At 46.1% G+C, this 17,463-nt stretch overlaps 1 protein-coding gene across 1 annotated transcript in view; it reads left to right on the forward strand.

Moving 5' to 3' along the window:
* Positions 1 to 363: 363 nt before the first annotated feature.
* The window catches only part of LOC124722303 (plexin-B), a 968,210-nt gene continuing 951,110 nt past the window's right edge, over positions 364 to 17,463 (forward strand). Inside the window, exon 1 of the mRNA XM_047247485.1 lies at positions 364 to 1,368. Within this exon, the coding sequence (XP_047103441.1) occupies positions 364 to 1,368 (1,005 nt within the window). The remainder of the gene's footprint in view (positions 1,369 to 17,463) is intronic.

Below are 17,463 nucleotides of genomic sequence, written 5' to 3' on the forward strand. Positions count from 1 at the left end.
TGGTCGCCCCTGATGTAGAAAGTGCAATCTCATTTCCTGTACATAATTTCGAGCATAATTCAAAGGCCCGTAAAATGTTTCTCTAATCTGTTTTATTTCTTATTTTTAGACAACTCATTTCACAAACCATTCTAGCGGTCTTTTTTCTAACATGTGTATTAGGTAGTGTCTGAGTGGGGGGTGGTGTGTCGGCAGGCCGTGTGGCGCGGCGTGGCAGCATGCGGCCGTGAGCGCGCCGGAGCGGGGGCCATGCTGTGGACGCTGCTGGCGCTGAGCGTGGCGACGGCCGCTGCCGCGGCGACGCGCTTCCCCGACGAGGGTGGCGGGGTGAACGGGAGCGCGGCCGGGCTGCGGCTGCTGCACATGGTGCAGGACGCCGCGACGGGCCGCCTCTACGTGGGCGCCGTCAACCGGCTGCTGCAGCTGGACGCCGACTTGCGCGTCGAGCGCAGCGTCGTGACGGGCCCGCGGCCCGACTCGCCGCAGTGCCACGCGGCGGGTTGCGCATCAGATTCGACGGTGGAAAAACGTCTCACTGATAACTACAACAAGGTGCTCGTGCTCGACGCCGAGTCCCGCACGCTGATCGCGTGCGGCTCGGTGGCACAGGGCGCGTGCGTCAAGTACAAGGCGGCGGACATCTCGCTGCCGCCCGAGTTCGTCGCCATCAGCATCGCCGCCAACGACGCCACCTCCTCGACGTACGCGTTCATCGGTCCGGAGCACTACAACCAGTGGGGGCGCTCCGACGTGCTGTACGTGGGCACCACCTTCACCAACAACGGCGAGTACCGACACGACGTGCCCGCCATCTCGAGCCGCAACCTGTACACGCTGAACTTCGCCGAGTACTCCTTCTCGAAGCAGTCGCTGCTGCGCATCGACGTCAAGTACCGCGACCACTTCCTCGTCAAGTACGTGTACGGCTTCAACGCGAGCGACTACGCGTACTTCGTGATCGTGCAGAAGCAGAGCCCGCTGCCGGGCCAGGAGGAACTGGGCCACGTGTCGCGCCTGGCGCGCACCTGCATCAACGACGCCAACTACGACAGCTACACGGAGGTGACGCTGTCGTGCGGCGACGGCTACAACATCGTGACGGACGCCAAGGTGGCGGCCGCCGGGGGGGACCTCGCGGCGGCGCTGGGCGTGCGCGCCGGGGAGCCCGCGCTCTTCGCCGCCTTCTCGCCCAGCCGCGGCATCGGGCCCGAGCCCCAGCCGCGCTCCGCCCTCTGCGTCTACAGCCTCAGCGAAGTCGAGCTCAAGTTCAACGAGAACATCCACATGTGCTTCAACGGCAGCATCAAGTACCGCAACATGGGATACGTGTCCGGCCTCATCCTCGACGGCAAATGCCCCATGGCTGGGGTGAGTACTCTCCCTTTACCTCGTCTTACAAACTTGCGATAATCTGTCGAACAGCTGGTCTGCTTGGCGAATGCAACCCGAAACCTTCCTACATCTACATCTACGTACATACTCCGCAATCCACCGTACGGTGCGTGGCGGATGGTACCTCGTACCACAACTAGCATCTTCTCTCCCTGTTCCACTGCCAAACAGAACGAGGGAAAAATGACTGTCTATATGCCTCTGTACGAGCCCTAATCTCTCTTATCTTGTCTTTGTGGTCTTTCCGCGAAATGTAAGTTGGCGGCGGTAAAATTGTACTGCAGTAAGCCTCGTATGCTCGTTCTCTAAATTTCCTCAGTAGCGATTCACGAACAGAACGCCTCCTTTCCTCTAGAGCAGGGGTCTCCAAACTTTTTAGTCCGCGGGCCACATTGACTCCTCCACGAAGTCATAAGGGCCGAGATCTACCTAGTGGGATTAAAGCACCCTAGCACTCCATGATCACCGTAATGTAAGGCTAAAGGAAAGATGAAATCACAAAAATCTAAGGTTGTGGCAATAGCTAGCACTGAAACGAATTACGATTTTTATTTAATTACATAATTTTGATTGGTGGACGTACCTGACCGAAATTCTGGCGTATTTTATTCTGGCGAATTTCACCGACAAAAAAGTATGGCACTGCACATTCTTCACGAAAGCGCCCTGCAAAGTTAACGAAATCTCAAAATAATTGTTAGCAACACTATTACTGCAAGACGTAACAGAGGTAGAGTATGTCAAAGCATTGTTATTTCGAGCGCCGCAACAATAAGTTTACTTATGTAGTCTTGTAGCGAGTAGCAGAGCCAATGTCGCGGTGTATTGGTCGCGATAGGCCTCGAAACTCAGTTGTTGGCAGTATAGGTGCCACCTCAAATATTTGGCGGGCCCGATACCACGGATGTCCGGCCAGCTAACGCGGGCCGGTTTGCCGGCCCTCGCGGGCCGCTTTCGGCCCGCGGGCCGTAGTTTGGAGACATCTGCTCTAGAGACTCCTCCCACCCGAGTTCCTGAAGCATTTCCGTAACACTCGTGTGATGATCAAACCTACCAGTAACAAATCTAGTAGCCCGCCTCTGAATTGCTTCTAAGTCCTCCCTCAATCCGACCTGATAGGGATCCCAAACGCTCGAGCAGTACTCAAGAATAGATCGTATTAGTGTTTTATAAGCGGTCTCCTTTACGGATGAACCACATCTGCCCAAAATTCTACCAATGAACCGAAGACGACTATCCGCCTTCCCCACAACTGCCATTACATGATTGTTCCACTTCATATCGCTCTGCAATGTTACGCCCAAATATTTAACGGACGTGAATGTGTCAAGCGCTCCACTACTAATGGAGTATTCAAACATTACGGGATTCTTTTTCCTGTTCATCTGCATTAATTTACATTTATCTATATTTAGAGTTAGCTGCCGGTGCCTCATCTGACAGTTCAGATGATTCTCGAAGAGAGATTTTGTTATCACGTCCTTGTTGTAGGGATTTGAAATGGAACGGTCGTGCCGGCCGTTCTGGTCTAGCGGTTCTAGGCACTGCAGTCCGGAACCGTGCTGCGGTCGCAGGTTCGAATCCTGCCTCGGGTATGGATGCGTCTGATGACCTTAGGTTAGTTAGGTTTAAGTAGTTCTAAGCCTAGGGCATGTTAAGTCCCATAATACTAAGAGCCATTTGAATCATTTGGAATGGTCGTAATCATCATCTGGGTGTTGTAGCTCTTCTTATTTCCCTTATTTCCTAAGAAAAACTGGAGAGGAATTCCGCCTTATACAGGACTCCATTTTATAGTTTTGTTAAAAGCACTCTGTCGTCAGGCCACATATGGTCCATCGGGACCATCCGACCGCCGTGTCATCCTCAGATGAGTATGCGCATAGGAGGGGCGTGCTGTCAGCAACCGCTCTCCCGGTCGTTATGATAGTTTTCTGTGACCAGAGCCCCTACTATTCGGTAGAGTAGCTCCTCAATTGGCGTCACGAGGCTGAGTGCGCCCCGAAAAATGGCAACAGCGCATAGCGGCCCGGACGGTCACCCATCCAAGTGCTGGCCACACCCAACAGCCCTTGACTTTGGTGATCTGACGGGAACCGGTGTATCCACTGCGGCAAAGCCGTTGCCATAGTTTTCTTAATACCCAGATATATTACAGCCCTTTCTGTGCTATATTCAGTGAGATTTTTGTTTATTTTTCTCTGAGAGACATGGAGCGAGTCTCAATCTGAAATTAGCAGAAAAAAAGTAAATATAGAAAGCTTTCGTTGTTTTCAGGTGATAAACTGCAGACTGCACTCTATGGTAGATGTAAGGGGTGATTAAAAAGTTTCTGTTGGAAGGTCGTACAGTCCGGAATCGGATTTGCCAGTCACTCAAAATCATTGAGGCAATCGTCTCACCGACGACCCAGACTGATATCCGTTTGATGAAACACCGTGTCCTGCTGCGTGAAGAAGTCCATAACTGCCTCCTGCAAATCCTCGTCCGACTGGAATCGTCGACCATTCGAGACCTTTTTTAAGGGAGCGCGAAGGCGTGATAATCGCGTGGGGAGAGGTCGTGACTCGGGTGCTCGAGGCTGGTCTCCCAGATCGACAGGCGTCTTGGGTCGAATCGTGACCAGCACGGAACTTGACGCACCATTCCACAACGGTCGTTTTAGACAGACAGGCTGCCCCATTCATATTCTCCATTCTCTGATAGATGTCTACCCATGTTGAATAACAACACGTTGATCCCGTTTCTACGCATTTGGTAATAATGTCGCCTTAGTTTTCGTTTCCACGTTTACTACATGCACATCAGAAAGACACGAATGCCCACTAATTTCTTGCCTACATGTCGGTACTTATATACCCGTGCTACGTTGCATATACGCAGAAGCAATGCTCTCAAACCGAAACTTTATGATCGCTCCGTAATCTAAAGCTACCGGCATACAGAACTAATGGCGTCATATGAGGTATGTAAACAAAACTGTACCTCCGTTATTTCCAATTGTAGTATCCTAGACCTAAATCTTCAAGATTAGCGTAAGTGGACAACATACAGCTCCTCCACTCAGTTACATATACAGTATCATAACAGTATACCGCATGTAACCTAAAGTAAAACTTTTGATGTACAATAATCGCTCCTTTGCAAATATAAATACTTTTCAGCCAGAAATTCATATAACTTACACAAAATGTTTACATGTAACATTTTTTTTCAGAAAGAAAATAAACAAAAGTGCTCAAACATGTTTGGTGGTGTCTGGCATTAGGTGGAATTCCTCTCAAGTAGAACTATCAGTCGTGGGTAAATAAGATGGTAGACTTGGTTTCGGTGGCAGAATACTATAGAAAAGCCATCATTGTACAACGGAGATTGCTTACAAAACTCTCTTGCGACCCATCCTGGAATGCCGCTAAAGTGTGTGAGGGACGTACGAGATAAGACTAACGTGGAATGTTCAACATATGCACACAAATGCAACATGAATGGTCACAGATTTGTGTGACCCAAGTGAGAGCATCACGGAGACGCTGAGAAACCTAAACAGGCGAACGCTTGAAGATAGATGCAGACTATCTCGTGAAGGCCTGATTACTAAATTTCAAGAACCAACTTAAGTGCTCAGTACTGGAATATACAACCAACCTCTATGTTTCGCTCTCGTAGGGACTGCAAAGACGAGAGCGGATCAATTAGAGCGCCCACGTAGGCGTTTGTACAAACATTCGTCCCGCACTCCATGCCTGAATGGAACCGTAGGAATTCCTGATAACTTGTACAATGGGAAGTACCCTCTGCCATGCATTTCACCTTGGTTTGCAGAGTATAGATGCAGATTTAGGTTGTACCTGAGACAAGTCACGTTCTCCATTGTCACAAGGGAACGAAATAATGCGTCACCGCCAGATGTTCGGAAGAGTGACCTTTACGAATGACTTTTGCCTTAAGTGTTTACATACACTCAAAGACCTAAGAGAAAAAAGAAACAAGCGGTGCACCATGAAGGCATTATCTGAATGGGACAGAAATCGATAGATGTGATGTGCATGTACAAACAAATAAGTTATTACAGTTTCAGACAAATTGGATGATTTACTCGAGAGAAATAGCTTCACAAATTGAGCAAGTCAATAACGAATTCGTCCACCTCTGACCCTTATGTAAACAGTTATTCGGCTTGGCATTGATTTAGAGTTGTTGGATGGCCTCATAAGGGATACTGCGCCAAATGCTGTCTGACTGGCGCGTATGATAGCCAAAATCACGAGACGGTAGGAGATCCTTGCCCATATTACTCCAAACGTTGTCTATTGGGAAGAGATCTGGCGGCCTTGCTGGGCGGAGTAGGGTTTGGCAAGCACGAAGACAAGCAGTAAAAGCTATTGTCGTGTGCGGGCGACGCTGAAACGTAACCCTAGAATGGCTTGCCAAGAAGGACAACAAAACGGGGCGTAGTATATCGTCGACGTACCGCTGTGCTGTATGGGTGCAGTGGATGACAACCGAAGGAGTCCTTCTATGAAAAGAACCCCAGACCATGACGCCTGGTTGTCTGACTGTGTGGCGGGCAACGGTCAGGTTGGTATCCAACCACTGCTCAGGGCGCCTCCAGACTCGTCTTCTGCCTGGTATATCACCGACTGGAGTAGGATTGTCTTCAGCGATGAGTTCCTCTTCGAATTGAGCGCCATGACCAGCGAAGACGTGTCTGCTACGCAACCGTTCGGAGCCCTCTAGCGGAAGAGGGCTGCAAATACGTAATTATGAGTAAAGGTGTAGAATGTTAATAACGTTTGTTTAATTTAAAAAGCTGTAAGAGTCTTCACTTTAAAAAATCAAAGGCATTACTTTTCAACGAGCCCTCGTAGCTCTGTCAGGCAGAGTTAGAGAACGTTTACAGTGCACACTAAATTGATGTGGAAGAACATTCAATATACTCTGCGTTGACTGCGTGTCGTATTTTAAACCTATGTGCCCAGACTAGAACTCGAACAAGTCCTTTGCTTTCCGCGGCCAGTCAGCTACCAGATGATCCATCTGCGGACGTCTCCTATCTCGCGAAGCATAAATCGGTTGTAATGACCTCGTCGTCCACCATACGTTAATCCTCATTTTCCTTTGTTTCAAAGTATCGTTCAAATGGTTCAAATGGCTCTGAGCACTATGGGACTCAACTGCTGAGGTCATTAGTCCCCTAGAACTTAGAACTAGTTAAACCTAACTAACTTAAGGACATCACAAACATCCATGCCCGAGGCAGGATTCGAACCTGCGACCGTAGCGGTCTTGCGGTTCCAGACTGCAGCGCCTTTAACCGCACGGCCACTTCGGCCGGATCAAAGTATCGTCTTTCAAAGGCTTCTCCCCTTTACTTGTAACGTCTGGAAAGGTTCTCCCACGGACGTGAGACACTAGCATCTGCGAGAGGATGGATACAAAGGGTACTTCGGCTTACCCACAGCCTCACAACTGTTGGAGAGAATTAATTCTCCCAGTCTACGAGGCGTACAAGGGGAAGGAGGCGAAATGCTTTGAGTCCGTCCGTCGCGCGTGCAGTTGGTAGCGCGCTGCCAGCAACAAGCAAGGATCTGGGTCGAACTCCCAGTCCGGCACATAGTTGTAACTTGTTACGTAGAGCCATCGACACATATGTTTCCCGTAGATTAAGAGAATCCATTCTTACCTAATACACTCTGACTTAACAGTAGGACCAAGGGAAAATGATATGACGCATGCTCATTCGCCTGAAGCTCAAGCAACATTGCGTTAAAACATTTGATTGGCCCCACATATGTCCATCCCTAACAATGCAGGAAAGAGTAAGTTTCACGGAACGAATGGGAACTATGTTTCACTGATACATGAGAATGTCCCACGTCGTGATATATAAATTGTACAGAGTTTCACAAAAAAGAAAAATGCATATCACTAGAAACCGTCGTAATATCCTTTACCACTACGACTTTTCACTCTCTTCTCATGCCATCATACAATAAAATTATTATAGTACATCTACGAAGTTCGATGAAGGGTTTGAAAAAGATCAGAAGTTCGTTCTAAACTGGTCTCTTCTCTTTTATGCTTCAAATATCAGTAAGCAAAAAACTTTAAAATCCACGTACACAATGTTTTCCTTTGAAACTAAGAAATTGTGGGAGAGGTTACTTTTTTAAAAGATATTATGCGGAGCTGCAGAAGCAAAATTTTGTAAAAAAGTGTTGGTTCAATTGTTCACGTTCTTCAAAATGTTTCTCATAATCTGATCATCTTATGTAGTGTTAATGGGTGTTTCTGCTGCAATATTCTTACCGACGCATAATTCAGACCGACCTTTGTGGTGCAGCGGTTGAGTCCCTGGACTCGCGTTCAGAAGGATGGGGATTCAGATCCCAGAACACCTGTCTCCGTTCAGGTTTTCCGTGTTTTCGGTAAATTTCTTAATTCAAATGCTGGTATGGTTCATTTGAACAGGACACGATCAATTTTCCTCCTCATCCTGCGCCCGATCCGAGCTTGTACTCCCTATATTTTCCAATTACTCACATAACATTTTTGCAACATTCCTGTACAGAGTAAATCAATTTACCATGGGCGCGTTTTGCGTTTGAGTGCTTAGTGGAAAAATGTTGTAATAATTGCATATCCAATACAGAAAAAATCCTTAAGTCTGAAAAAATGGACAGTGTGCCAGAGTGCTGCGGCCACTCCAACATTATTGAGGCCACGAGACGAACGCCTTACATGCGAAGGATATATAGCATGTACCGACAACGCAAGGGAAGCAGTTAGCCTATTCTACGTACATACACCTCGAAAATAGACTAAATAGCATCGAGCAAGGGCAAACTGCGGTTCCCATAAGACTAGGAGCTAGTGCGTCGAGAACGTGAAACTCATGGGACGTTCAGGTACTGTCGTCATCAGTATCCGCAAGAATCTGCGGCTATTTCACGCAGTGTTGCTTGTCTGTTATCACTGACAACTCTACGCAAACGCTGCTGCTCTCGGTCGTTAAGTGAAGGCCACCGGCCACTGCGTTTTCCGTGGTGAGAGGTAATGCCTGAAATTTGGTATTCCCGGCACACTCGTGACACTGTGGATCTTGGTATATTGAATTTCCTATTTACAAAATGGAATATCCCATGCGTCTAACTGCAACCACCATTCCGCGTTCAAAGTCTGTTAATTCCTGTCAATACTGGACTCGCATTCGGGAGGACGACGGTTCAATCCCGTCTCCAGCCATCCTGATTTAGGTTTTCGTGATTTCCCTAAATCGTTTCAGGCAAATGCCGGGATGGTTCCTTTCAAAGGGCACGGCCGGTTTCCTTCCGCATCATTCCCTAACCCTTGCCAGCGCTCCGTCTCTAATGACCTCGTTGTCGACGGGACGTTAAACAACACTAACCTAACCTAATTCCTGTCATGTTGCCATAACCACGTCGGACACCTTTCCACCTGAGTACAAACAACAGCTCCATCAATGCCCTGCCTTTTTTACCTTGTTTACGCGATACTACCGCCATTCGTATATGTGCACATCGCAATACCATGACTTGTGTCAACTAAGTGTAGATCAACGCGTAATTCGGGATCTCGTCCGTTCAGAAACAAGAATGGCCGAAGTCTGTAGCTCAACTGACAGAAGAGAACAGTTATGTGGAAAGCTCAGGCGTCTCAGGATTCACCGTTTACCGCAAAAGGTTGTTGATTTGGTTTCTTTACTTATCTCTGTTTTACCCTGACTACCCAAGAGTTCTCCGAGACAATTATCACAAATGATAAGACAAGTTACCTTCGGTAATTACTAGTGCTTTATTTTAAAATTGTGTTTTCAATTCTGGACGGCGCTTAATACTGCGAATAAGGTGTAAATAGATGTATATTGCGACAGAAAGAGCAACCAGCTGTTGTTTCTTGTAGTGGGATACTCAACCTGCCATATGCTAGCGTTTGACCCTCTGCAGGCTCATTGTCATACGGTGGCATTTATTGACCATAATTTCCTAAGTTACGTGCAGATCGTCGTCAGAGTTGTAGTGCTGATGACAGTTAATAAATTTTAAGAGTATCTAGTGGTACACATACAAAATCGTTAATATTCTCATTATTTACAAGTTACACAACCTCTCCGCTTCTACGACGCAATCGTAAAGCTAGCTCTCACCAACCCAAAGATCTGCTTGAAGACTACAGAGCCTCACTCTTCCAGCAAACAGACCACAGCATGCCATTCTCAATGGAGAGTAATTTTCAGACGTAAAAGTAATTTCTGGCGTACACCAAGAGAGTGTTAAAGAAGTATTCCTTTTTATAGTTTATTTAAATGACCTACTCGATTACGTCGACAGTTCCATAAGGCTCTTCGAGGATGATGCCGTTCTGTTCAGGGAAATGTCGACGCACGTGTATTGTAGTGAAATGCAGGAATATCTGTAGAGAGTCGACATTTGGTGCAGGGAGTGCCAGTTGACCCTCAGCGTAAACAAACATAACATATTGTGAATACATACATAGACAGATAGGCACTTTCCTGTATGATTACACGATAGCAGATCAGTCAGTGGAAGTATGCGTACGGAGCGATTTGAAGTGGGACGACAACATAAAATTAATCGTAAGTAAGGTAGATACCAGGCTTGAGATTCATTCGAAGAATCCACTGGAAATAAAGTCCACCAACAAAGGAGGCGACTTACAAAACATTTGCTCAGCCGATATCTGAACATTACTCGTTAGTGTGATATCCACACCAGAGAGGAGTGATAGAAGAAATAGAGAAGATCCAAAGAAGAACAGCAGTTTTCTTTACCGTTTTATTCAGTAATCGCGAAAGCAGGCGCAGCAAGACAGGTGTTTTGCATTACGGCATGGTCTACTGCTAACATTTCTAGAGTGCGCGTTTCTAGAAGAGTCAACCACTGTATTGCTTCCTCCCATGTATAACTTGCGAAAAGACCATGAAGATCAAATTAGAAAGATATCTTTGTAACAAAGACAGTGTAAGTGATGGTTTGCGTGTATGTGATGTTCCGTACAATGGAGAAGGCGCAATACTTTTTAGCCGCAAAAAGACACAAGAGGGGCAGAAAATCACACATGCAAAAATCACCAAACAAATTCACGTAAACAAATGCACAAATCAATTTAAAAATTAGCCTAAATTCTTGAAACACGATGAGCTAAGCATCAAAACGTAAGTAACTGGGCAATCGTTCTTCCTGCGAACCATTCGCAGCTGGAACAGGAAAAGGGGGAAGCTATAATGGCACACAAAGTACCCTCCGCCACACGCCATAAGGTGGTTTGCAGAGTATAGATGTAGGTGTAATAGATATAGTCCTAGTAAAAGCGGTACATCCTTACCATCCTCCGGTCTTGAAACTAACTTACACAACCAGCTACATAAGGACCTACAGTTTAACATGTACTTTAAACGACCGTAAGACATTGCATTTTCTATATAAACCAATCATCAACAGAAGTGAAGGAAGGAGTAAGTCATTAAGATTCGCAAAATCGTCGGGCGATCGAACTCCGGTCCGTTGAGTCCGTAGTCTGGCACTTATTCGCTACGCCAGGAGTCATACTCCGTAAGAGAAAACCAACTCTCTGTTGTGTTAACTAATTGTTGTGACTCTGACGACTGATTGAGAGATGTCTGATAAATTAGATTCCCGCTACCTGCACTGTGTCCCACGCAATTGCATTCGAATTAATCTAAACTTGTTGGCAGTGTTTTTTGCTTTCCAGACTTCATTCCCAGTACCACATGATGGAAATATGTTTCTCATTGATTTGAAATCGAAATATTTGAAAATGTCCACAGCACCACGTCAGCATCAACACTACAGTGCCGTAAATGAGAACGATCCTAAGCACAGTTCCCGCTGAGTTACAATTTCTCGGTGCATCAGTTTTCGTGACGCGAAATGCTCCTCAGTGTAGAGTCATCTTCGGCATTCAGTTACCACGTGTAAGCCCAAAATAACTCAATGTGAACCAATGTCAAGCTTAAATCCTATGTTTAAATCCAGAGTTAAGCATCTCATGCTGCAGGCTTTTGTCACTTATCTGCTGCGGTTTCCGGTACGTGTAGTGGCTAACAACAGTGTCCACACTTCTGCAGTTTATCTTTGTCGATGAACACCTTCACGTTCTTGCGTGTAAGGAAATAAGTCACTGCTTTGTATAGCAATGTGTCTGCTTGTCGGCTAGCTGTAGATTTGCAAACAAGTTCCGGCTGCTAACCGAAATGCCCAGTCGATCTTGGTTCACAGACACACAGTTTTTAAAGAGAGGAGTAAACTGTGTTTATTTTAGAAAGCAATTAAGTCTGCGGCGGAATGGACTGCGAATGAAAATTAACAACCTGAATGGACGATGGAAGTTCTGCTGGGATCACATGGGAATGAAAGATACACTTTCACGGGACGTGTGGTGGACTGCGACCATAGCTTATCGCATCCTCTGGAGCTTCCGGCAAAAATTACTCGAAAAGAATTAAATTCACTGCAATATTACCGTATAGTAGGAAGAATCGGGTTGCTTAAGGCATAGGGCTCCCATTCGAGAGGAACGAGGTTCAAATCTTCGTCCGGTTATCAATGATTTCCGTAGTTCCCTAAATCAGTTACTGCTAATTCCGTTGAAATGGACATAGCCAATTATGTTATGCATCTGTGTCCAGTGGGAGTTTGTGTTCCGTGTTTACTGACCTCTTCGTCGACGGGTAGTGAAACTCTGCTCTTCCTTCCTTTAGAATCGGTCTAAAACCTCGTCGTCATCACGATCATTAATAACGGTGCACTAGCTCAGTTGGACAAGAAAGGACAGACATCTGCGAAGGACTTGGTGATGGAACCACCGAAGATCAGATGAGCACTATGGCGATTTTCACCATACATCTTCTGAACGAAACAACATTTTTTAAAAAATCTCCACACCATCTCGTCTGTAATTGCCTTCGCAGCTGTGTTATTGTTAGGTCGCAGCAGATAAACTACTACGAAATTGTTTGCATGTGTTGAAATACGGGGGTTGGAGAAAAATATGGAAACAAGGTGAGAAATGCTTGCTTGAACGTAAATGCAGATGCTAGCCAAGCCTTCAGGTTACACTGTTGTTTTAGACCGCGAACGGCACATGCCCAATGTCGACAATACATTGCGCGTGTCTGTCGTGGTCAGAACATTGTTCAGTGTTATTGTGAGTGCAGTATGGCGGAGTGAAGTGATTTCAAACGTTGGCAAATCGCTGGTGATCTTATGGCTGGGGCTTCCCCAACCAAGGAACCAGAGTGTTCGATGTTTCAAGGGACGTCGTATTGAAGATCTATCAGTTACAGGGAAAACGGAAAAATATCATCCGCTAAGCTGCAACGCGAACGAAAGTGTGTGTTAAGTTATCGTGATGGACGGTCGTTGAAGACGATTTTGACGAAAAATAAGAGGACGACAGCTGCAAAAGTCATTGAAGAACTGACTGTCGGTGAACTCTGTCACAATCAAAACAACACGAAGGGAGCTTCGTAATCTAGGAATGCAGGATGAGGTGGGATTCCAAAGCCACTCATCAGCAATGCAAATGCCCGTGATAGGAAAACGTGGTGCCGAAGCCATAAAACCAAGACTACTCGTACTGAGAAATGGAGGAATGTCGTTTGGTCGGATGAGTCTTGTTTCACGTCGTTTCCAACTTCTGGTTGAGTTTGCGTCCTAAGAGCGAAATATGGCGGTAGCTGGATGATTGGCAGCCATATTGCAGTATTTCTTGGTCCCTATGGTTACTCTGCAAAGCAGCATTCCTGCCAAGGACTATATGACTATTTTGTCCATCCCACGGTACAACGTTTGTATCCCAATAGTCATGCTGTGTTCCAAGATGACAGGACCCGTGTTTACACAGCTCTCATCCTAAAGGGCTGGTATAGTGAGCACAAGGATGAATTGTCGCAGCGGTCATCAACTGTCTAATGTCGGTTTTGACGGGCCATGTGAGGCGTAAAGTTTTCTGTCGTGCAGCCATCAATGTTACAGGAGTGGGCCTTCGTTGAACGGTTCGCACGCTGACACTCGCTGAAGGCTCAGTACTGAAATCTGCAGCAATTTGTGGAAGGGTTGCACTTGTGTCACGTTGAACGATTCTGTTCAGTCATCGTTGGTCCCGGTCTTGCTAGATCTTTTTTCGGTCTCAGCGAAGTCGGAGATTTGATGTTTTACCGGATTCCTGATATTCACAGTACACTCTTGAAAAGGTCGTAAAGGAAAATCCGCACTTCATCGTTGCTTCGGAGATGCTGTGTCCCATTGCTTGTGCGCCGACTATAACACCACGTTCAAACTCACTTGAATCTTGATAACCTGCCATTGTAGCAGCAGTAACCGGTCTAACAACTGCGCGATTTTTTTTTTTTTTTTACTTTATTGTTATTTTAAAGCCTGTACAGCAGGCAGGCTGTCAGCAGCATACTACGCTGCTCTTCAGCCATAGAAGGTACAATCAGCAAAAACAGGAGAAAAACATAAAAGTTACAAAACGGTGGGCAATAAACAGGAGACACAGAGAAACAAACACGGAGCCGTTCACACTCGACGATAAGCCACACTGCAAACTGTTGAGACGACGCACAAACACTGAAGGAGACGATGGCACTGGTGAACGATGGAGTGTGACGGTAAACACTGAACACTAAACATGACGGCACACACGATACACTGATGGCGGTGATCTCCGGCGCGCGAATGTCCACTGAGCGTGTGCGAGTCCGGGGACCTGCCAAGAGGGCAACAGGGATGAGGAGGGGGAGAGGGGAGGAAAAGAGGATGCCATGGCTTAGGAGACGGGGACAGGAGGAACTGCGCGAGACACTTGTTGTCTTATATAGGCGTTGCCGAACACGGCGCCGTATTCTGCCTGTTTACATGTCTCTGTATTTGAATGCGAATGCCTATACCAGTTTCCTTGGCACTTCAAATGGTTCAAATAGCTCTGAGCACTATGCGACTTAACTTCAGAGGTCATCAGTCGCCTAGAACTTAGAACTAATTAAACCTAACTAACCTAAGGACATCACACACATCCATGCCCGAGGCAGGATTCGAACCTGCGGCCGTAGCGGTCGCTCGGCTCCAGACTGTAGCGCCTAGAACCGCACGGCCACTCCGGCCGGCCCTTGGCGCTTCAGTGTATGGTATCATTTATACCGTACAGAAACTGACGTTTTACATTCGTGTATTGCTCATAGTCTAGCACGACATATAGATGTGCTGGACTTGATCATTATTTTGAAAGAGTGATTGTCTTTTTATGAGCCATTACATAGTGGAGTTTCAGCTATGTCGAACTATAACACCCAGATATTTTTTTCTGATGCACCCTTGGCTTCAGTTATCTCGTCTTTCAACAGGATAAATGTTCTTTTTGGTACGGATTTTAACAGCGCGCTCCACAATTTGGTTGCAGTCTGTTGCGGCTGCTGTCTTCGTTGTAATTTTTGACTGTTGTGGCTGTTGCAGTGGTGCAGAAAACGGTTTTAACAGGTCTGACTAATTCACGCCGTCACCGTTAACAGATACAATGAAATGCTAATTGAGACGGCTGTCAGATGGTCTCGCACAGCACCAACTTCGGCGGCGGCCGGCTGTCTGCCCGGGCCTGCGCACTGCCGCCACTTTCGTCCCCCTCTGTCAAATCGCTCACTCTTCAACTCTTTAAAAAATCATACCCTCCCAGTGGGTATATCGGACTGAATGTTGTCTTGTTGAGGGTTTTCATAATTCAGCAGAAGCTTTCGTACGCATTTAGTCTGGCGAAGCGAATTATATGGAAAGCCCTCTTTCGTATAACGTGAGAATATGAGGTGTCAGTAACATCTATCTCAAATTCATTTGCTTTGTGTACTGCCAGCTGTACTGAATTACACTGACGGAAATGGTGTTACATCATGAAGCACCAGTCCGATGTTCATTAAAATTGGTGAAAATGTTCGTCACATTTCAGACTGAGTCCTGATTCGGTGGTATAGAGAATACTCCGAGATATCAGAGTCTTACTTATGTTGCATTTATCGTGACTCTCTCGCCCAGCGCAAAATCTCAAGCGAATGGAAACTCATACATATAAGAACGGTAGAAGAACGGACCCACAACATTAAAGACCAATATTCGTAACATTGGTTTGCTGCAGAATTCTTGAACATATAATGAGTTCGAATTTAGTACATTTCCTTGAGACTGAGAAGCTTATGTCCACGAATGAGCATGGTCTTAGAAAGCATCACTCGTGCGAAACTCAGCTTGCTTTTTCCTCACATTATGTCCTACAAACCGTGGATGGAGAGCAACAGGCAGATTCCATACTCCTAGATACCCAGAAAGTACCGGGTGATCAAAAAGTCAGTATAAATTTGAAAACTTAATAAACCACGGAATAATGTAGATAGAGAGGTAAAAATTGACACACGTGCTTGGAATGACATGGGGTTTTATTAGAACCACCCCATATTGCTAGACGCCTCAAGGATCTCTTGCGCGCGTCGTTTGGTGATGATCGTGTGCTCAGCCGCCACTTTCGTCATGCTTGGCCTCCCAGGTCGCCAGACCTCAGTCTGTGCGATTATTGGCTTTGGGGTTACCAGAAGTCGCAAGTGTATCGTGATCGACCGACATCTTTAGGGATGCTGAAAGACAACATCCGACGCCAGTGCTTCACCATAACTCCGGACATGCTTTACAGTGTTGTTAACAACATTATTCCTCGACTACAGCTATTGTTGAGGAATGATGGTGGACATATTGAGCATTTCCTGTAAAGAACATCATCTTTGCTTTGTCTTACTTTGTTATGCTAATTATTGCTATTCTGATCAGATGAAGCGCCATCTGTCGGACAGTTTTTGACCTTTTGTATTTTTTTGGTTCTAACAATACCCCATGTCATTCCAAGCATGTGTGTCAATTTGTACCTCTCTATCTACATTATTCCGTGATTTTTTCAGTTTTCAAATTTATACTGACTTTTTGATCACCCAGAATTTGCCAGGGTGTCTCACTGCAGGCTCTTGTAGGTCCGAGGATACGGAATACGTTCCCAAACGTGTGAGTGGCTCGAAGACTTTTTGAAGCAATAGAACCCAGTACGTTGTTCCTGATCAAAAATGGCTCTAAGCACTATGGGACTTAACATCTGAGGTCATCAGTCCCCTAGACTTAGAACTACTTAAACCTAACTAACCTAAGGACATCATACACATCCATGCCCGAGGCAGGATTCGAACCTGCAACCGTAGCGGCAGCGCTGTTCCGGACTGAAGCGCCTAAAACCGCTCGGCCACAGCTGCCGCTTGTCTCTGGTAGCGAGTGTGCATCAGACAAGGGTATCGTCAGGAGTGCCCCAGGAAGTGTGATAGAACCACTCTTATTCTTTTTATACACAAAATGTCAAGTTGGTGTGTGAATGTCAGTTTTCTGGAAATGTAAAATAAATGCAAGATAATGCAGAACAGCAGAATAAAAAAATTCTCCGACATTCGAATACAGATTAGAAACGAGCTGCTAGACACATTCTCATTGATTAAATATCGACGCGTAACGTTGCAAAGCGATCTAAAGTGGAATGAACACGTCAGTTTGGTAGTAGGTAAGGCGAATGCTCGACTTCGTTCTGTTGGGAGAATTTTGGGAAAGTGTAGTTCATCCATAAAGCAGACGCGGTATAAAATGCTAGTGCGACACATTCTTGAGTATTGTTCGAGTGTTTGGGGTCCGCATTAGGTCAGATTAAAGGAAGACATCAAAGCAATTCGGAAGCGTGCTACTAGGTTTGTTACCGATAGGTTAGATCTGCACGCAAGTGATACGGAGATGTTTCGTTAACTCAGATGGGAATATCTGGAGGGAAGACGACGCTCTTTAGGTTAAGTAGTATTGCGGAGATGTAAGGAACTGACATTTGAGGCCGAATGCGGAACGGTTCTATTTTCCCCAACAAACATTTCGAGTATGGACCACGAAGGTGATATGCGAGAAATTAGGGCTCTTACCGAGGCTTTTAGACAGTCGATTTTCTCTC

This window comes from Schistocerca piceifrons, chromosome X, assembly GCF_021461385.2.
Source record: "Schistocerca piceifrons isolate TAMUIC-IGC-003096 chromosome X, iqSchPice1.1, whole genome shotgun sequence".
Lineage (NCBI taxonomy): Eukaryota > Metazoa > Arthropoda > Insecta > Orthoptera > Acrididae > Schistocerca > Schistocerca piceifrons.